This window comes from Rhincodon typus, chromosome 11 (genome assembly GCF_021869965.1).
Source record: "Rhincodon typus isolate 14 chromosome 11, sRhiTyp1.1, whole genome shotgun sequence".
Taxonomy (NCBI): domain Eukaryota; kingdom Metazoa; phylum Chordata; class Chondrichthyes; order Orectolobiformes; family Rhincodontidae; genus Rhincodon; species Rhincodon typus.
In genome coordinates this window covers 905,269-927,669 of record NC_063342.1, presented here as the reverse complement: position 1 = coordinate 927,669, position 22,401 = coordinate 905,269, and the positions used below count along the sequence as shown (strand labels likewise).

General features: G+C 44.4%; 1 protein-coding gene across 2 annotated transcripts in view; it reads left to right on the top strand.

Moving 5' to 3' along the window:
• Positions 1-22,401, top strand: part of slc37a1 (solute carrier family 37 member 1) — an 85,678-nt gene that overhangs the window by 39,137 nt on the left and 24,140 nt on the right. Inside the window, exons 11-16 of one of the 2 annotated variants that reach the window (XR_007263268.1) lie at positions 4,559-4,649; positions 6,590-6,652; positions 9,433-9,518; positions 11,203-11,264; positions 11,583-11,631; positions 21,508-21,581. Coding sequence is in view for 1 of the 2 variants with exons in the window: in XM_048603172.1 (XP_048459129.1) it covers positions 4,559-4,649; positions 6,590-6,652; positions 9,433-9,518; positions 11,583-11,631; positions 21,508-21,581 (363 nt within the window). In the remaining variant the exon portion in view is untranslated. The remainder of the gene's footprint in view (positions 1-4,558; positions 4,650-6,589; positions 6,653-9,432; positions 9,519-11,202; positions 11,265-11,582; positions 11,632-21,507; positions 21,582-22,401) is intronic. The other variant, XM_048603172.1, reaches the window with a different exon arrangement.

Genomic DNA, 22,401 nt, shown 5'->3' with positions numbered 1-22,401 from the left:
TCAGAAAAGCTTTTTCTGATGAAGGGTCTAGGCCCGAAACGTCAGCCTCTCTGCTCCTACGATGCTGCTTGGCCTGTTGTGTTCATCCAGCCCTGCACCTTGTCATCCTACTTTCAACATTTAGTGTACATAGAACATAGAACAGTACGGCACAGTACAGGCCCTTCGGCCCACGATGTTGTGCCGACCTATTATCCTACTAAGATCAAACTATCCTGCATACCCTACATTTTACTATCCTCCATGTGCCTATCCAAGAGTCGTTTAAAAGTCTCTGAAGTATCTGACTCCACTACCACTGCCGGCAGCGCATTCCACACACCCACCACTGTCTGTGTGAAGAACCTACCTCTGACATCTCCCCTATACCTTCCTCCAGTCACCTTAAAATTATGTCCCCTCATAAGTCATTTCTGCCCTGGGAAAAAGTCTCTGACTATCCATTCTATCTATGCCTCTCATCATCATGTAAACCTCTATCAAGTCACCTCTCATCCGTCTTTGATCCAGTGAGAAAAAGCCCTAGCTCCCTCAACCTTTCCTCCTAAGACCTGCCCTCCAGTCCAGGCAGCATCCTGGTAAATCTCCTCTGCACCCTCTCCAAAGCTTCCACATCCTTCCTATAGTGAGGTGACCAGATCTGAACACAATATTCCAAGTGTGGTCTAACCAGAGTTTTATAGAGCTGCAGCATAACCTTACGGCTCTTAAACTCCATTCCCCTGCCAATGAAAGCCAACACACTATATGCCTTCTTTACAACCCTATCAACTTGGGTAGCAATTTTGAGGGATCGAGGGATCTATGGACGTGGACCCCAAGATCCCTCAGTTCTTCCACACTGCCGAAAATCCTGCCATTAACCCTGTATTCTGAATTCAAATTTGACCTTGCAAAATGAATCACTTCACACTTTTCTGGGTTGAATTCCGTCTGCCACTTCTTTACCCAGCTCTTCATCCTGTCAATATCCCGTTGCAACCTACAACAGCCCTCCATGCTGTCCACAACTCCGCTAAACTTTGTGTCATCGGCAAACTTACTAATCCACCCTTCCACTTCCTCATCCAAGTCATTTATAAAGATCACAAAGAGCAGAGGTCCCAGAACAGATCCCTGCAGAACACCACTGGTCACCGAGCTCCAGGCTGAATACTTTCCATCTGCTACCACCCTCTGTCTTCTATTGGACAGCCAATTCTGTATCCAGACAGCCAAATCTCCCTGAATCCCATGCCTCCTTACTTTCCGAATGAGCCTATCAAATGCCTTGCTAGCATCCATATACACCACACCCACTGCTCTGCCTTCTTCAATGTATTTGGTCACATCCTCAAAGATTTCAATGAGGCTTGTGAGGCATGACCTGCCCCTCACAAAGCCATGCTGACTATTTCTAATCAAACTGTGCTTTTCCAAATAATCATAAATACTATCTCTCAGAATCCTCTCCAATAACTTTCCCACCACAGAAGTAAGACTGACCTGTCTGTAATTTCCAGGATTATCCCTATTCCCTTTCTTGAACAAGGGAATGACATTTAAAACCCTCCAATCATCTGGTACAACTCCAGTGGACAGTGAGGACACAAGGATTATCTTATCTATCCTCAAGTTTTTCAAGATTTTTAGCACATCCCTCTTAATATCAACCTGTTCGAACATATCTGCCTGTTTCATGCTGTCCTCACAAACATCAAGGTCCCTCTCACTGGTGAATACTGAAACAAAATATTCATTTAAGGACCTCCCCTACCTCCTCTGACTCCGCACACAAGTTCCCTCCACTACCCCTGATTGGCCCTACCCTCACTCTGGCCATCATCTTGTTCCTCACATAAGCATGGAACGTCTTGGGGTTTTCCTTGATCCTACCCGCCAAGGTTTTCTCATACCCCCTTCTAACTCTCCTAAGTCCCTTCTTCAGTTCCTTCCTGGCTACCTAGTAGACCTCTGGAGCCCTGCCCCATCTTTACTTCCTCAACTTTAAGTAACCTTCCTTCTTCCTCTTGACTAGATGTTCCACATGTCATGTCATCCAAGGTTCCTTCACCTTACCATCCCTTCCTTTCCTCAGTGGCACAAACCTGTCCAGTACCTGAAGCAACTGCTCCCTAAGCAACCTCCACATTTCTGTCGTGCATTTCCCTGTGAACATCAGTTCTTGCCTAATAGCATTGTAATTCCCCCTCCACCAATTAAATACTTTCCCATACCGTCTGCTCCTGTCCCTCTCCATGACTATCGTAAAGGTCAGGGAGTTGTGATCACTATCACTGAAATGCTCTCCCACCGAGAGATCTGACACCTGGCCAGTACAATAAAGGGGTTAGTGATGCTGTCTTTCAGTCTATTCGGACTTTCCCTGTGTCAAGGGAGTTTTAGAAAATTACAACCAATGCATCAACTAATCTAGTAGCCGCTTTTAAGACCCCAAGATAAAGTCGATCGGGAGGCAGGCACATGTCAACTCACAGTGCCAAAAGTTAACTCAGTCCCACTTCTCCAGTGATTTCCTCCCTCCCTTCCATTTCCTGATTTATTACTGCTTCTGGAATGTGACTTTGTATCCTCTATGATGAAGACTGATGTGAAATATTTGTACAATTCATCTACCATTTGCTAATTTTTACTAATTCTTCTCATTCACTTTTTACAGGACCAACAACCAGTTTGCTTATTCTTTTTCTTTTAGGAAAATCTCTTACTATCTGTTTTGTTATTTCTGGTTAGCTTTTACACAAACTCCAGATATTGAAGAGGATATTTGTCCCTCCCTATTAAATTTTTAGGCATCCTTTCCTTTCCTTTCATTAATTATTCTGTCCAATTTTATGACCTGTCATCTGTCTTTGCATAACTGTATAACTTTTTTCTTTTAGTTTAATGCTACCTCAAACCTGTTTGAGTTAACCAATAATGTGGGTTCATGCCTCAATGTTTCTTTCTCTTTGGAATGTATCTATTTTGTGTATTCTGAAATATCCTTTTCAATATCTGTCACTGTGCCTCTGTTGACTTCTCCTTTTAACCTAATTTACATCTTCACTTTCACGAGTTCTGCTTTCATGTCCTCCAAAATGCTGCTTTTTCAAATTTTCCAAAATAAATTCAAGCCCACTTCCCTTTCTCTCTCAAACTAACTGTAAATTCAGTTTTGTCATGGTCACTGCCACATGCGTGCACCTTCACTATGAGATCATTCATTAATATTATCTCATTCGATATTATCTCATATTATCTCATGCTCTCTGTACTCCAGACCAAGCTGTTCTAAGACCCTATGCTGAAAACATGTGCTGAATTCCTCAGCTCGACTCCTTGTATCAGTCTGACTTTTCCCATCTTTGATTTCTTATATCATCCCAAGTTTGATTCCTCACTCCCCCTCATTTAGTTTAAATCTTCTCTACTTCCCTGTTTATATGGAAATTTGCTGGAACACTGGTCCCAGCACATTTCAGGTGCAGACAGTTCCAATGAGAAAGTGGAGGCTGTACCCAGTACCAGTACTAAAGCCTCAGAAACTGGAACACACTTCTCCCACACCTGTTTCTGAGCTATGTATTTATTTCACAAATCTTTTGTGACCATGTCAATTAACAAGGGGCTTAGGCAGGAATCCAGTAGTCATTACCCTTGAAATTCTGTCCTTCAGTTTAGTGCCTAGATCCTCTTTACTTGTCCTGCTTATATTATTGGCAACTTCAAGGGCCATAACAGCTGGATCAAACTGTTCAGGGCTGCAAGTTCCAGTCCAGCTTTGAACAGATATCATGAGCCCTGTTACAGGTCAGGTAACACAGCTGTTTGGAGTCACGCTTTTGGTTGCACAAAGTAGTGTCTGTCCTTCATTGTGTATTCCTTTTTACTCTCCACACTTGAAAGGTGTACTGAGCCAAGTTGCTCTGGTCAATCTGCTCCTTCTTCTGACAGACCTTGCTTTCACCCACACAGCTGGGCACTTCGAACTTGTTGGATAATTGCAATGTCTGAGGCTCCAGCATTGTAATATCTTCTGACCCCTGACCTACCTCACCCAGGGTCACACCCTCCTGTCATTTGCTGTACCCTTTCTTCAAGGCTGTGATTGCCTTCTGAATCCAAGTGTTTGATGTATCTGTTCCCATCCCTGATGTGGTGTATTATCTTCAACTCTATCTCCGATTCATAACGCTGAGTCATTTGCAACGAGTGTGTTTGCCCAAGATCACATCCAGGTTTAGATGTTTCCACAGTACCGCAGCTAGCTCGCCTATCCAACAGTTGTCTGCGTGCTAATTTATCTCTGATTGTAAAATTCTCACAATACAAACAAACTCACAATATCACTCCAGGGTGGCTCAGTCAGCTGCTCTCTGACCCAAGTTTCATATCTCCAGAAAGACTGACAAGTTAATTTTTAAACTTCCTCGTGCAGATCAAAACCCGCTTGCCTCTAAAATCAGAAATAAATGATACTATTTCTAAATTGGATCATAAGTGATTGCAAGCATTATAAAGGCTTTTTGTGCTGGGAGGCTGCTGTCATAAGTTGCTTGTCATTTGTTTTTTACAGGGGGTGGTGGAGTTTGCCTTGTGTTTGCTCTTTGCCAAGCTGGTCAGTTATACATTCCTTTTCTGGCTGCCAATGTATCTTGCTAACAAAGGTAAGCATCAGTGTTCTAAACCAGTGCTGTGGTTGCATTGACTGAGACTAGTATTGGAATTGTTAGAGATGTACACTGCAGCTCTGTCCCAAATGAACTGCCGCACCCCTGAAATGTATCATCCCCTCTGATAATATGCGACAGCAGCAGCATCTTAGTTTTTATAAGGGTGTAGTAGTGTACCACATATATTCCAAAGAACTTATCCATTACGTCAATTTGAGTAAAAACTGAAAGAGCTGCAAATGCTGTAAATCAAAAACAAAAACAGAAATTTCTGGAAAAGCTCAGCAGGTCTGCCAGCATCTGTGGAGAGAAATTAGAGTTAACGTTTCTGGTTGAGTGACCCTTCCTCAGAACTCTGTTCTATTCAGTTCTGAGGAAGTGTCACTGGACTCGGAATTCAAGAGCAAACTATAAATGGAAAAGCCCTGGGGAAAATTGATGCACAGAGAGATCTGGGTGTTCAGGTCCATTGTACCCTGAAGGTGGCAACACAGGTGGATAGAGTGGTCAAGAAGGCGTACGGCATGCTTTCATTCATCGGATGGGGTATTGAGTACAAGAGTTGGCAGATCATGTTACAGTTTTATAGAACTTTGGTTCGACCACATTTGGAATACTGTGTACAGTTCTGGTCGCCACATTACCAAAAGGATGTGGATGTTTTGGAGAGGGTGCAGAGGAGGTTCACCAGGATGTTGCCTGGTATGGAGGGCTCGAGCTATGAAGAGAGGTTGAGTAGCTTAGGATTATTTACATTAGAAAAATGGAGGTTGAGGGGGGACCTGATTGAGGTCTACAAAATCATGAGAGGTATAGACAGGGTGGATAGCAAGGAGCTTTTTCCCAGAGTGGGGGACTCAATTACTACGGGTCATGATTTCAAGGTGAGAGGGGAAAAGTTTAAGGGAGATATGCATAGAAAGTTCTTTACGCAGAGGGTGGTGGGTGCCTGGAACACGTTGCCAGCGGAGGTGGTAGAGGCAGGCACGATAGCGTCACTTAAGATGTATCTAGACAGATACATGAATGGGCAAGGAGCAGAGGGATGCGGATCCTTGGAAAATAGGCGACAGGTATAGATAGAGAATCTGGATCGGCACAGGCTTGGAGGGCCATTTACCGTATAGTTCACTCTTGAATTGGATCTTCCAAAATGCATCACCTCGCATTTGCCTGGATTGAACTCCAGCTGCCATTTCTCCGCCCAACTCTCTAACCTATCTATATTCTGCTGCATTCTCCGACAGTCCCCTTCACTATCTGCTACTCCACCAATCTTTGTGTCATTTGCAAACTTGCTAATCAGACCATCTATACCTTCCTCCAGATCATTTATGTATATCACAAACAACAGTGGTCCCAACACGGATCCCTGTGGAACACCACTGGTCACAGTTCTCCATTTTGAGAAACTCCCTTCCACTACAACTCTGTCTCCTGTTGCCCAGTCAGTTCTCTATCCATCTAGCTAGTACACCCTGGACCCCATGCGACTTCACTTTCTCCATCAGCCTACCATGGGGAACCTTATCAAACGCCTTACTGCAGTCCATGTATATGACATCTACAGCCCTTCCCTCATCTATCAACTTTGTCACTTCCTCAAAGAATTCTATCAAGTTGGTAAGACATGACCTTCCCTGCACAAAACCATGCTGCGTATCACTAATAAGCCCATTTTCTTCCAAATGTAAATAGATCCTATCCCTCAGTATCTTTTCCAGCAGCTTCACCGCCATTGATGTCAGGCTTACCACTATAATTACCTGGATTATCCTTGCAATTACCTGGATTATCCTTATTCCTTCATTATAAAAGAGCAGAAAATGGCATTCCCATAATAAAGTGACTCATAGGTGGCATTGAGAAACCTGCGTGCACTGAGGGTTTGAAGTATTTACCTGTTTCCAATTTGATTCATTTTGTATTTTCAGAACATTTTGAAGCAAAAAAAGCTGGAGATCTTTCAACCCTGTTTGATGTAGGTGGAATCATAGGTATGAGACCTCAATTACTTATCACCAGATTTAATTTCTTCTGAAATATTAGCAAATGGAAAGAGAACACCAGATGGAAAGTGACTCATTGCACAACATGAATTGTTGAACTGCAGATGTACCGATGAGCTGTTTAAGTTGTTAGACACTTCAAATATTACATCCTTTGGGGTCCCGAACGTAGTCCGCTAACAACAAATCAGATTCATGAGGCAAACAAAAACCGAAAGAACTGCGGATGCTGTAAATCAGGAACAAAAACAACGTTGCTGGAAAAGCTCAGCAGGTTTGGCAGCAACTGTGAAGGAAAAAACAGTTAACGTTTCAGGTCCAGTGACCCTTCCTCAGAACTGATGGTGGCTGGGAAAACGTCAGTTTATATGCAGAAAATAGGGAGGTGGGTGGGGTAGGGAGTAAACAATAGGATAGAGCCCAAAGAGAGAGAAAGACAGTTGGACAGACAAAGGAGTTGCTAACAATCAGGCTGGGAAGGTGAATAGTTGTTCATGGGGACCGTTAGTGACTGATAACAGGTAGTGTGTAATGGCAGGCTATGTGGTAACAAGGCCTGGTGTGTGGGGTGGGGGGCTGGGACATGGAGAGTTTAGGCCCTAAAATTGTTGAACTCCATATTGAGTCTGGAGGGCTGTAGGGTCCCCAAGCGGAAAATGAGGTGTCGTTCCTCCAGCTTGCGTTGGGCTTTGCTGGAACACTGCAGCAAGCCAGAGACAGAGATGTTGGCCAGGGAACAGGGTGGTGTGTTAAAGTGGCAGGCAACAGGTAGTTCAGGGTCTTTTTGTGATCAGGACATAGATGTTCTGCGAAGCGGTTGCCAAGTCTACGCTTCGTTTCCCCAATGTAGAGGAGACCACATTGTGAGCAGCGAATGCAGTAGACTAGATTCTGGGAAGTGCAGGTGAAGTGTTGCTTCACCTGGAAGGTATGTTTGGGCCCTTGGATACTGGGGAGGGAGGAGATAAATGGGCAGGTGTTGCACCTTCGCCGGTTACAGGGAAAGTGCCGTAGGGCTGTGGGGAGGTGTTGGGGTGAAGGAATTGTGGACCAGGGTGTCCCGGAGGGAACAGTCCCTGTGGAAGGTGGACAAGGAAGGGGAGGGGAATATGTGTCTGGTGGTGGCATCTCGCTGAAGGTGGTGGAAATGGCATCTGATGATCTTCTGGATGCGGATACTGGTGGGATGGTAGGTGAGGATAAGGGGAACCCTATTGCTGTTGTGGGAGGGAAGAGAAGGGGTGAGGGCAGAAGTGCGGGAGATGGGTCGGACCTGGTTGAGGGCCCTGTCGACAATGGAGCTGGGGAATCCTCGGTTGAGGAAGAATGTGGACATTTTGGAGGGTCCCTTGTCGAAGTTGGCCTCATCTGAACATATGCGACGGAGATGGAGGAACTGAGAGAATGGGATGGAGTCTTTACAGGATTGGGATGTGATGATGTATAGTCCAGGTAGCTGTGGGAGTCAGTGGATTTGTAATGGATATTAGTGGCCAGTCTATCCCCAGAAATGGAAACAAAAATGTCGAGGAAGGAGGGGAGGAGCCAGAGATAGATCACGTGAACGTGAGGGCAGCGTGGAAATGGGAGGCGAAATGGATGAAGTTTTCCAATTCCAGACGAGAGAGGGAAGCAGCACCGATGATATCATCCATGTATCGGAGAAAGAGTTGTGGGTGGGGGCCGGAATAGGACTGAAACAAGGAATGTTCCACATACCCTATGAAGAGACAGGCATAACTGGGGCCCATGTGCGTACCCATGGCCACCCCTCTGACCTGAAGAAAATGAGAGGAGTTGAAAGAGAAGTTGTTGAGGGTGAGGACGAGAAAGGTCAAGTGGAGAAGGGTGGTGGTGGGTGGGGATGGCTCAGGTCTTTGCTCCAGGAAGAAGCGGAGAGCCCTAAGACCCTCCTGGTGGGGAATGGATGTGTAAAGGGATTGTATGTCCATGGTGAAGAGGAGGTGGCTGGAACCGGTAAACTGGAAGCTTTGAAACCGGCGTAAGGCATCAGAGGAAACACGAACGTACGTGGGTAGGGTTTGGACCAGGGGAAGAAGACTGAGTCAACTTTTAACTCTGTTTTTTCCTTCACCGATGCTGCCTGACCTGCTGAGCTTTTCCAGCAACTTTGTTTTTGTTCCAGATTCATGAGGCGTCGTGATAGTATTCCTGCTCCTTTCTTTGAGCCTAGAGACCTGGGTTCAAATCCCATCTGCTCCAGATGTATGTAATAACATCTTTGAACAGGGTGATTAGAAAAAATATAAAGCAGCAAGTCTGCGATTCTATGATTTTATGGACAGATATATCTTTCATCTGTCATCCCGCTTTGTGTGTCTGGAACCCTCGCCTGCCGTCCCACTCTGTGGGTCTGGAACCCTCCTGTGTCACACTGATTTCCTCACGCTTGCACACTCTGACTTGGCGTGTATATTACTGTTCTATGCCTTAATTAATAAAGTCAAACATCCTGTATGCCTCATTTAACACTTTACCCACCAGTCCATCCAATCTCGGGAATCTGCAAATACACAACCCAAGGCCTTGTATTTCTGTCTATTTCACAGTATTATATCATTAACCGTGTGCCCCTGCATTATTTCCCCCCTTCCGCCTCCTCACCTTTGGTATTGTCTCTCGGGATTGCTTCTATTTATCACTTTTCTATCCACTTGGCTACTTCAATGTTAGCTGGTGGCAATGGGCAGCTTCCTTACAGCACTGCTGGCATGACCATGTTTCTATTCATGTGTTTCTCTTTCCAGGTGGAATCCTTGCAGGTGTGATATCTGATTATACGAAAAAGAGGGCAACTACTTGTGGAGTGATGTTGCTGCTAGCAGCACCAACAGTAAGACCTGCTGCTCATGATATCTATAAAGAAACATAGAGCATTTTGACTCATCATTGCATTGGAGCAGGAAAGGCCATTCAGCTCTTTGAGCCTGCTGTGCTATTCTAGATCATGGCTGATAATTTACCTCCACTCCAAATTCTCGTGCTATCCCATTTTGTTAGCAACTTGAAATCGATCAGTTTCTCTGTTGTACCTGTGTAACAACTGAGCTTTCACAGTCCTTTGGGGTAGGAGTTCCAAAGATTCACCTATTGAGTGAAATAATTTCTGCACATTTCCTAACAGAGACTACATGACTGGTTCTAACCATCATCCTTGATCTACTTCTAACCTCCCTCCCCAGCCAGAGGAATCACATTTTCATTTCTATCCTATCAGGCCTGTAAGAATTGTTTAAGTTTGAATGGGAAATATGTCAGATGTCACAAAATAGTGAATTGTAGTAATTGTTATGTAGCTGTTTTGAATATCACCAGAACCCATAAATAAAATTTCACCTAATTTTAATGTTAGTTGAGGGAAGGTCAGGACCACATTCTCACACACTGACCGTCACTGGGAGATGGGGTCTCCCACACATAGACACAACCACACACAGACACAGACACACACCTTCTCCTTATATCATCTCCAGCTCTCACCATCGTTCTAACTATTACCACAAATTCTCCAAATATCCCCCCCAACTCCAGGAGCTTCCTGCGTTTCAATGAGCCATCAGTAAAAACATCCAAAAATGCCTGTACGTCATCAGCAATGCCTTTGTCTCTATCAGTCCCATGGGTTACTCGTCCTCCACTTACTCAAGGGACTGAGATCAATGGGTTAAAGAGCAGAAATGATTGTGCTGTGCAACAAGAAATGGTTCTCCACTTGCAGGTCAAGCTTGTCCGCCTTCCACGTTCTCAGTTCCACCTTTAGTATTTACCAACTGGCTGAATCACACTCTAATCTCTCTGTCTCTGGCATCACTCTGACGTATTGTTTAGTTGTCATCATCCTTTCTCATTTCTCCTGACCTTCCTGCCTTTATTACAGAATGTAATTAGGTCATTTGTGTACTATTTCATCATAAACTGTGCGACTTCGTATCTCATTCCAATTCTGCTTCATTTGCTGCTTTCACCTCATCTCCATGTCACTCACAACCTGCATTTGATGTTCTTCTAACCCACATTATTTTTGCAGCTCCTCCTTTTGAAACTCATCCTTCCACTATCATTGTGCATTGCCCCACTATCACAATCATAACCTCCTAGAAAGTCCTGCAAGTCCTTTTAAACTCTTGGCCAACCTTCATCCTCTGCCCCACCTCTCAAACACATTGTCATCCAATTACATTGAGGTTTCACTGAGTGCCTCGATTCTGGTTTCTGCCCTAGCCACAGTATTATGATCTCCAGAATAGTTGCCAGTTGGTCCTGTGTATGGCCTTCTCTCCCTCTGTGATGCCCTGAAACCCCTCACCAGCTTCAACACCGTAAACGTGAAGCTGAGAATGAGAAAATATCGTCAGTCCATCAAACCAATTCAATTCAAAATTCATTCCAGCTTCTTCTATTCTTCCCTTGTTCACATTCCCACTTATTGTTCATCGACTTCACTTCCTTTCCTCTTATGCAAGTCAACCAATCAGTGCTATTAATGTCTCTGTACCTGTCAATTCTCTTGTCCACAGATATCGAATCGATCCAGTTGCTTTTTAAAGATGCCAATTGACCTTGAGCTACCTCTCTGCAGGTCTGATCTCTATATTCACTATCCTGGCCTTGTTCTGTTTTGCCCACTTTGTTTTAGTGATTATTCTCTGTGCTCTCTTGTTACGATTTATCAACCAGTGGAAACAGCTTTACAGTCTTTGCCATCTGAAACCATTTGACAATTTGGACAAGTTAATGTGTGTACACATGCTGATGGCAGTGAATATTTAGCAGCTGAATCAATTTGTTTCCTCTTGCACAGCTCACTCCATTGAACGCAGGAGGTTCTGATGATAAAAATTAGTTCAGGCAAACTGTGTTAAGATAACAGCTGAATGTTACTTCTATGTTCCTACAGCTCTACACATTTTCTGCAGTTGGCTACATGAGTCTGAAAGCCATTGTTGGTAAGTTGAATCTTGTTTCTGTTGGACTGTTAATTCTGAGCCTGCAGTTTCCTCGATGTGGTTCTCAGGCATGAGGTGAATTTACTGAAGGAGCATAGAAATCAGGAACTGCAGTAGGTCACTCAGCCCTTCAAACCTGCTCTGCCATTCAATGGGATCATGGCTGCTCTGATTTTAACCTCAATTCTACATTCATGCATATCACCCAATAATCTTTCATCCCCTTGGAAATCAGGGATCTATTTAACTTTACTTTAAAAGTATTTAAAGATTCTGCATCCATTGCCTTTTGGGGAGGGGAATTCCAAAGACTCAAAACGCTCAGAGAAAAATAAATGCTTCCTTATCTCTGTCTTAAATGGGCATGGCGTTAGTTTTAAAATTTGATCCCTAGTTCTAGATTCTGGCACAAGAGGAAACATCCTTTCCATGTTCACTTGGTCAAGTCACCTCAAAATCTTTGTATGTTTCAATTAAATTACCTCTGACTCTTCTGAACTCCATAGGTTTCAGACCCAGCCTGTCTAGACTTTCCTTGTGAGGCAGCCTGTTCATTTGAGGTATTAGTCTAGCAAACCTTCTCTGAAATGCTTCTAACCCATTAGGTGGCATTCTCTGTAAGTACGGTGGCCAGAACTGTACACAGTGCTCCAGATGGGGTCTCACCAATGCTCTGTATACCTGAAGCATAACCTCCCTACTCTTGCATTCAATTCCCCTCACAATAAACTACATTCTGTGAGCTTCCCTGATTACTTTCTGTACCTGTGTGCTAACCTTCTGTGATTCATGCATTAGGACACCCAGATCCCTCTGTATCAGAGCTCTGTAGTTGCTCATTATTTAAATAATATGCTTTTTTATTCTTTCTGCCAAAATGGACAATTTCACACTTTCTGACATTTTACTACATTTGGCAGATCTTTGTCCACTCGCTTAATCTATCTGTATCCTTTTGCACAAAAACAGAAATTGTTGGAAAAACTCAGCAGGCTTGGCAGCAGTTGTGGGGAGAAACATTTCAGGTCCAGTGACCCTTCAGAATTGATAGCAATTGGGAAAAGGTTGGTATATATTCTGAAGGTTGGGTGGGGGGAGGGGGAAAGAGTAAATAATAGATGGATAGAGAGAAAATCAGTCCAGCAATTTCTGTTTCTGTTTTTCATTTCCAGCATCCATAGTTCTTTAGTTTTGTTTAAATATCCCTTTGCATTTAGTCAACTCTTTCAACACCTAGATAGGAGAGGCCTTGGGACCACTGAAGTTGTTTGCTCAACACACTCTCTAGAGAACTGAATGAAAAATCCAAACTCAAAATCGTTATAGAAGCTGCTGTACAGAAAAAGTCAGGGAACTTGTATCCGTTCTGGCTGCCCACTGATACTGTTTATTCTAATCTCATTCTTCTTTATCATTCCATATTCCCTCCCAATGCTCCCCCTCAAAGCATTTATCACCAGTTGTGTTAAGTGGGTGTATACAGTAGAATCATGGAGCCATACATGGTGGCAGCACGGTGGCTCAGTGGTTAGCACTGCTGCCTCGCAGCGCCAGGGACCCGGGTTCAATTTCACACTCGGGCCACTGTCTGTGTGGTGTTTGCACATTCTCCCTGTGTATCCCTGGATTTCATCAAGGTGCTCTGGTTTCCTCCCACAGTCCAAAGATGTGCAGGTTAGGCACTTATTTCTGAAGGAATAGAGTATACAAGCAGGAAAGTGTTGTAAAAGAGTCATCGAAATCTATAGCACAGGAAAAGCCCCTTCACCACCACATGACTGCACCAGTCAAAAACAACCACCTAACTATTTTATTCCTATATCCCAGCACTTGGCCCATAGCCTTGTATACCTTGGCATCTCAAGTACACTTCAAAATATTTCTTCAATGGGATGAGGATTTTCCCCTCTACCACTATTACTGGCAGTGAGTTCCTGATTCCCACCACCCTCTGGGTTAAAGAAATTGTTATAACAATACAAGGCATTATGGAGAGAGCATCTGGAGTACTGTGTACAGTTTTGGTCCTCTGACTTAAGGATGGATGTAATTGCATTGGAGACAGTTCAGAGAAGGTTCTCTGGATTCATTTTCAGTTTACACCTACACTCATTACAGTTTAAAAGAATGAAAAGTGATTATGTTGAGGTCAATTTATAAGTTATTAAAAGACCACCGCAGCAACCAATGCAAGGGTTTTAGCACAGTTGCCAGGTCCAAGATGAACTTAGCAAAGTAATTGATAAGTCCCAAGAACGATCTCAGTTGAAACACATTCTGTGTCCTAGGGGCCTTCATGATGGCCTCCATCTTCTTGTATTGTCCCTCAACATTGATTAAATGACCCAGCCTATAAAAGCGCACATTTCTCCAGTTTTACTTGTCGGCTGGCTAATGCAACTTTTTTTTAGCATTTCCTCGAGGTTTCTCAAATGCTCCTCTTTAGCGGAGCCAGTGATCAACGTGTCAACCAGACAACACTGGATTTCTGGCAACCTACTGAAAATTTGGCCCTCTAGAATAGAGCCACACTGACTTGATGCCAAAAGGAAGGTGCTTGGAGCGGAACTATACCCTGTGTGTCTCTATTGTCAGTGGCAACTGAGACTCCTTCGCAACCTCCAACTGTAGGTAGACCTGAGGCAGATCATTTTCGAAAATTTCTTTCCTCCAACAGTCCACTGAAATAGATCTCTTTTAAATGGACCTTAAAGTCACCAGAAATCCTCAATGAGCCCATCTGCCTTTAATACCAGAGCGATGGGAGTGACGCATTCACTGGTGGTTGCTGGTTCCAACACTGCCAGGTTCACCAGCCATTCCAGTTTTGCCTCCACTTTAGGCCGGGTGGTGTACAGTAACAGACATGCCTTCAGACTCCTCTGACAAGCCTCTGGCTTCAGCAGTATTTTAATTACGATTCCTTTCATTTCAGGATTCCCTTGAAGACATCTTTATACTTGTACAGAATTTTTTATAACCTTACATTTGGGTACACCAGCCTATTAACCATGCCCCAGTTCAACATTAATTTTCGTAAGCAGGAGTGTCGGAATAAAGCACAGTAGTTGCCTTTTACGACATAAAGTGGCAATTCTACACACTGCTGCCTAAACTGTACTTTTACCAGTACATAGCCCTTCAGTGGCACCCCTTGTTCCATGTTTGTCAGTTGTGTAATCTTGGCAGATTTCAGTGGTAGTGCCCTTCACTTCTCCCTGTAGACTGATTTGGGAATCAGGAACACTGTTGTGCCCGTATCCATTTGCATCTTTACCCTCTTCCCCTCTAATTTGGGAAGAGCCCAGAAGCGATCAGCCTCACCCCATACCGACAGGATACTTAACTGAAACTCTACTGTCTCTGGGCCATCTGCTTCTCCCGCAGACCTGGCTGTACTCCTGGTCTACTCCCTGTCTGGTGACGTGTACCATACGCCTCATCCTCAGGATTGTTTCTTTTTGACTGTCCTTGTTTGCCAAAATTGCTGGGTACAACCCAATGTGGCCCACTCTCTTACATTATTAGCAATAGGCTTCTTGAGTCCAACACATTGACTCCGTGTGGCCAAACTTACCATCAGCTGCATTCTGCAGTTGGTGCTACACTCTGCTGAACCTCCACTACTTCATGCATCTGGGCACTGACACCCAACTGTGTCACTTTCACTGGTTGCTAACACTGTTGAGGTTGTGATTTCGAAAGCTGCCTTGTTAATAGCTGCCATTGAATGGATTCATGTCAGAGGCCATAAACGAAACGGTCCTGCAAGGCATCTTGGAGGAACCCTCTGAATTCACAGTGCTGCACTCTTTAAGGCGGCCATGAATTGGGCGATGGACTCTCCTTTGTATGGTATCCATTAATAAAAATGGAAACGTTTCACGACCAGTACTGGCTTTGGTGCAGAATTACCTTCCAACACTTTGCATAGTTCTTTATAAGTCTTCTCTGCTTGCACCAGACTTGGAATCACACAGATCTCGCTGCCAATGGGTGCTGGAGAAAATTGGTACCACTAAGTCTTCAGCCACTCTATTTGTCTTCAAGTATGAATTAAAAAATTCAGTGCACAGAATCCAACTCTTTGTCTCTTCATCAAATCATGCCATCGTTGCAAATCCCCCTGTCATTTGTTTGCCTCGCCGGTGGGAATTTTACCTGCCATTCAAGCCTACGTAACCGGTAGTTGTTCGCAGCCCAAGTCTCCTCATGACCACTGTTCTCCGCCCTTTCCCCAGTGAGTACCCTTCTCCCTGAGTATCAACTGCTTCCCTTGACGTTTTAGTCTGTTCCTAGTAAATCTACCACGCTACCTCCGCAATCCCACGGCATTTCCAAGTTCCAGGTGACATTCAATATCTTCCCTTCACTTGGGGAAAAAATGGTGCATACATTTAGTGGACCATGACTCAGCCTCATCTCTGGTTATTATGTTCAGATCAATTTATAAGTTATAGATAGACCACAAGATAGGCCCGTAGAACCCAAAGCAGGGACAAATTATTAATTGTAGGCCTACACAGTCAGACCTAGATTGACCCAAAGCTCCTGTTCCAGGTCACCTGACCAATTCTCTTAAAGACACAGCATGCACCTCCAAGTACGTACATAACATTAATTGAGGTATGTAAGATGCTAAAGGGTATTGATAAAGTAGACAGAGTATGCTCCTCCCCCCTTTCCCCCCACCATGGGGAAGTCTGTAGTTTTAGGATAAAGGGTAGCAGATTTAAAACAGATTTGAGAAATTATTTCTTTCAAATGGTCATGAATCTGTGAAATTCGCTACCCTAAGTGTGGTGGACTTTGGAACATTGAGTAAATTTAAGGAGGAGATGGACATGTTTTATTTAGCAGTAGGTTGAAAGGTTATCGACAGTAGGCAGGAAAATAAGTTCAGGCTGAGTTGAGGCCAGCCATAAGATATAGGAACGGAGTTAGGCCATTCAGCCCATTTGAGTTTGCTCTGCCATTCAATCATGCCTGATGCGTTTCTCAACCCCATTCTCATGCCTTCTCCCTTGATCCCCTTGCTAATCAAGAACCCATCTATCTCTCTTAAATATGCTTAATGACTTAGGTTCCACTATCCTCTGCAGCAAAGAGTTTCGTGATTCGCCACCCTCTGGCTGAAGAAATTCCTCCTCCTTTCTAAAAGATCATCCCTTCACTCTGAGGCTGTGCTCTTGGATTCTAGCCTCTCCTAGTGGAAACATCATCTCCCCAGTAATTCCATCCAGCCTCTCAGTATTCTGTAAGTTGCAATCAGACCGCCTCCCCATACTTCTAAACTCCATCGAGTACAGACCCAGAGTCCTCAACCACTCCTCCTATGACAAGCTCTTTATCCCCAGGATTATTTTTATAAATCTCCTCTGGATACCCTCCAAGGCCAGCACATCTATCCTTAGATATGGGGCCCAAAACTGCTCAGTCTTCCTCAATGAAGAGGTGACCAAACACGTGGATGAAGGTAGAGCAGGAGATGTGGTATACATGGATTTAAGTAAGGCATTTGATAAGGTTCCTCATGGTAGGCTCATGCAGAAGGTAAGGAGGCATGGGATCGGGGAAAATGTGGCAGATTGGATTCAGAATTGGCTGACCCTTAGAAGACAAAGGGTGGTAGTGGACGGAAAATATTCAACATGGTGCTCAGTTACGAGTGGTGTACCACAAGGATCTGTTCTGGGTCCTCTTCTACTTGTGATTTTTGTAAATGATTTGGATGTAGGAGTGGAAGGGTGGATTAGTAAGTTCGCGGACGATACGAAGGTGGGTCGCGTTGTGTACAGTGCAGAGGCCTGTTCTAGGTTACAAAGGGACAATGATAGGATGCAGAATTAGGCTGAAGTGGCAGATGGAGTTTAAACCTGAAAAGCGTGAGGTGATTCATTTTGGTAGGACAAAATTGAAAGCAGAATACAGGGTTAACGGAAGGATTCTTGCCAGTGTGGAGCAGCAGAGGGATCTTGGGGTTCATGTCCACAATTCCCTGAAAGCTGCCACCCAGGTAGATAGAGTTGTTAAGAAGGCGTATGGTGTGTTAGCTTTCATTAATAGAGGGATTGAGTTCAAGAGCCATGAAGTTATGCTCCAGCTACACCAAAAGCCTGGTTCGGCCACATTTGGAGTATTGTGTCCAGTTCTGGTCGCCTCATTACAGGAAAGAAGTAGAAGAGCTGGAAAAGGTGCAGAGGAGATTTACCAGGATGTTGCCTGGAATGGAGGGAAGGTCTTAGGAGGAAAGGTTGAGAGAGCTAGGGCTTTTCTCTTTAGAACAACGAAGGATGAGAGGTGACTTGATAGAGATGTACAAAATGATCAGAGGTATAGATGGAGCATACAGCCAGAGACTTTTTCCTAGGGTGAAGGTAGCTAATACGAGGGGGCATAGTTTTAAAGTGAATGGAGGTAGATATAGGGGAGATGTCAGAGGTAGGTTCTTCACTCAGAGAGTGGTCAGGGCGTGGAATGCATTGCCGGAGAGGGTGGTGGAGTCGGCCTCATTAGGTGCATTTAAGCGGCTATTAGATAGGCATATGGATGATAGTATAAGGTAGGGGTGGAGGTTAGATAGACCTTAGGTTTAGGGTAAAAGTTTGGCACAACATCGTGGGCCGAAGGGCCTGTACTGTGTTGTACTGTTCTATGTTCTATGTTCCAAATGCACTTTGACCAGAACCTCAAATGGCCTCAGCAGTACACCTATGCTCTTGTATTCTAGCCCTCTCAAAATGAATGCAAACATCGCATTGTATTTGCCTTCCAAACTGCGAACTGAACCTGCATGTTAGTCTTGAGAATCCTGAACTAGGCCTCCTAAGTCCCTTTGTGCTTCGACTTTCTGAAGCCCTTCCCCATTTAGAAAGTAGTCTATGCCTCTATTCTTCCAACCTAAGAGCATAACCTGACAGTTTTCCATATTGTATTCTATCTGGCACTTCTCTGCCAACTCTCATAAGGCATGTACAGGTCCTGCTGCAGCTTCCCACTTCCTCAACACTACTGGTCCCTCCATCTATTTTTTTTTTTTTTTTTTTAATTCATTCATGGGATGAGGGCGTCGCTGGCCAGACAGCATTTATTGCCCGTCCCTAATTGCCAGAAGACAGTCAAGAGTCAGCCATGTTGCTGTGGGTCTGGAGCCACATGCAGGCCAGACCTTGTGTCATTTGCAATGCCCTCAGTTCCTTGGTCCAGATTGTTAATGTATAATGTGAATTGTTGTGGTCCTAACATGGACCCCTGCGGAAATCCACTGGTCACTGGCTGCCATCCTGAAAAGACCCTTCTGCCAGTCAGCCAATCTTCTGTCTATGCCTCGGTCTTGCTCCTAACACCATGGATTCTTATTTAACAGTCTCCTGTGCAGCACCTTTTCAAAGACCTTCTGGAAATCCAAATAGATCATGTCCAGTAGCTCTGCTTTGTCTAACTTACTTGTTACTACCTTGAAGAATTCTACCAGATTTGTCAGGCATAATCCCCCCTTGATGAAGCCATGCTGACTGAGCCCTATTTTACCATGCACTTCCAAGTACTCCACAATCTCAAACCAACGATGGAGGTCAGGCTAACTGACCCTTAGGGAGGGCAGAAGACAGGAAACTTTTTAAACAGGGGTGTTACATTAGTTGGTCGTATTAAATGGTGAAGAAGGCTCAAGGGGCTAAATTACTTCTGTGCCTAGGTCTGATGGTCTAAGAAAACTTCAAGTCATTGAGGTAGTCAGTTTCTTGTAAGTTAATGTGGAATACCTATCCTACATAGTTTCAGGAGCTGCAAGGGAAAAATATGGCAGATCCAAATGAAATAAACGCACTCAATTCTTAAATTTTACATCTGGGATTAACTTGCACGATGTAGTAGACAGTGTTGTACGACTGGTTAAAATGTTGCACATGCAATGGAAGCACTTAGCTTTCACCTCACCATTCTGCAGAAGGTGAGTTTCGCATGATGGTATTTTGTGTCGAAATGTTTTCTTGTTTTCAAAAAAATGGACTTTTGTTAACATACACCTTTTATATACTGGTGTGGTGTCTAAGAAATTAATGCTTCTGTGTATGCAAGGCAGTCTAGAATGTTGTCATAATTTAATAGAGTTGATATTTATTTACGATATTGATGAATTCTCCTAGTTCGGCTCATGTGAAAGTCTAACACTGCATATGTCAATACCAATGCCAAAATGGAATGTGATGGCATTACCTAACAAATGGGAATCCATGAGTAGGCTGGAGAAAATCTCAAGGAGTCTCAATAAAGACAAGTTATGGGTCAAAATGGACACGTACATATGTATATACAAAACTAAGAGTAAACCATTTGGCACCTCTAATTTGCACCACTGTTTTGCAAGATCAGGCTTGATCTGATTATGGTCTTAACTCCACATTCCTGCCAACCCTGAGAACCTTTGAAAACTGCTGTATCAGGTAGGCATAGAACCTGGGTCTCCCATCAAAGCAACTAATGCTTAAAATGAATAAAATAGTGTGGAGCTGGAGGAACACAGCAGGCCAGGCAGCATCAGAGGAGCAAAAAAGTTGACATTTCGGGTTGGGACCCTTCTTCAGAAATGGGGAGAGGGGAGGCAGCTTAAATAAATAGAGAGGAGGAGTGGAGGTAGGGAAGGTAGATGGGATGGTGATAGGTGAGTGCAGGTAGGGAGTAGTGGGAATTGGTCAGTGAGGTGGGATGGGCGGATAGGTGGGAGACAAGATGGACAGGTTGTGATAGGTCAAGGAGGTCGGTTGAGAGGGAGAGTTGGACATGGAATGAGGCCGGGGGTGGGGAAATTTTAAAAGTGGTGAAATCCATGTTTAGGCCGTTGGGCTGTTGGCTCCCGAGGCAGAATATGAGATGCTGCTGCTGCTCCTCCAGTTTACGGGTGGCATCTGGTCCATACTTCCCACTAACCCCACTACCCCCACCACCTTTCCCTGCAACCACAGGAAGTGCTACACCTGCCATTACACCTCCCCTCTCACCTCCATCCAAGGCACAAAACAAACCTTTTATATCTGACTGGTTCACCTGTACATCTACCAAGTTGGTCTACTGCATCCGCTGCTCCCAATGTGGCCTCCTGTACATCAGTGAGACGACTCGGAGACTATTTTGGAGATCATCTGCACTCTGTTCGCAACAAACGACAACACCTTCTGGTTGCAAACCATTTTCAACTCCCCCTCCCACTCCCTGGGTGATATGTCCATCCTGGGTCTCCTCCAGTGTCACAATGATGCCACCCGCCAACTGGAGGAGCAGCATCTCATATTTTGATTTGGGGGCCTACAGCCCGATGGACTAAACATGAATTTCACCACTTTTTAAAATCTCCCCACCCCCGGTCTCATTCCATGCCCAACCCTCCCTCTCATCCCCACCTCCTTGACATGACACCACCTGTCCATCTTCTCTCCCACCTATTCACTCCTGCCCCCTCACTGACCAATCCCCACCACTCCCTACCTGCACTCACCTATCACCATCCCACCTACCTTCCCCAGCCCCATCCTTCCTCTCTCTATTAATTTCAGATCTCCCTTCTCCCTCCCCATTTCTGAAGAAGGGTCCTGACCCGAAACATCAGCTTTCCTGCTCCCCTGATGCTGCTTGGCCTGCTGTGTTCCTCCAGCTGCACACCTTGTTATCTCTGACTCCGCCATCGGCAGTTCTTACTATCTCTAATGCTTAAAATAGTTGTTCAAGAAGGCTGCTGGCCTTTCCATCGAGCTGGTTCCACACATTCACGGGCAAGTGTGATGTTATTACAGTACCTCACTTCCCATTCTCGTTCTCATTCAGGTTTCACACCTTGTCATTGTACAGATTAATGTTTTCTGCCTCAACTTTGTTCTGTAGTTATGCTGATTGGCTGCGGGGCATTAGTGAACGGACCGTATGCACTCATCACAACTGCAGTATCTGCTGATTTGGTAAGTACTGAATGTTCTTCCACCAGAACAATAACCATGCTCATGTCCAAGGCTCGTTCAGATCATTGTAATTCTACCAAAATTAACACTTACATTGGGACAGGTGATCCAAACTTTGGCCACAGAGTTTGGTTTTAATGAGCATTGGAAATGAGGATATAAAGATATATAAGGAGGTATTTAGATGAAAAGCTACCTATGGTGGGATGGAAGATGTTGGGGGTTTGGAGGAAAGCCAGGGCTGAGGGAATGTAGAAATTTTTTTGGAGCGTTGAAGACTGGAGGTGTTCTTCCAACCTTAATCTCATGTACATCCACTGACTACCGTTAATGCACACAGCAACCATGCCTTCAGCACTCCAGGCCATGTGCTGTGGAAATTCTCCCTGGAACACTCCTGCCTCATCATTCTTCCCGACCAACCCTGTTCGTTACGTCCCAGATATCCTCATCTTACACTTTTGTCAGATATTTCAATGGTGCGTCATACGACTTTGTTTCTGTTAAATGCCTACATTGCGAGGAATCTGTCGTTGTAAATATATATTTTTTGAGGCAAATTTCAACTGAAACCAACAGTCTGACAAATCAGCAGGAAGGGAAACAACAGGTAAACATGTTAAAGAAACAAACAGACAGATCTGGGAGAACTGAACCTATTTAAAAATGGAATAGGACGTGGGGTTAAAATTGAATCAGAGATAGTAGGAACTGCAGATGCTGGAGAATCCGAGACGACAAGGTGCAGGGCTGGATGAACACAGCAGGCCAAGCAGCATCATAGGAGCAGAGAGGCTGACGTTTCGGGCCTAGACCCTTC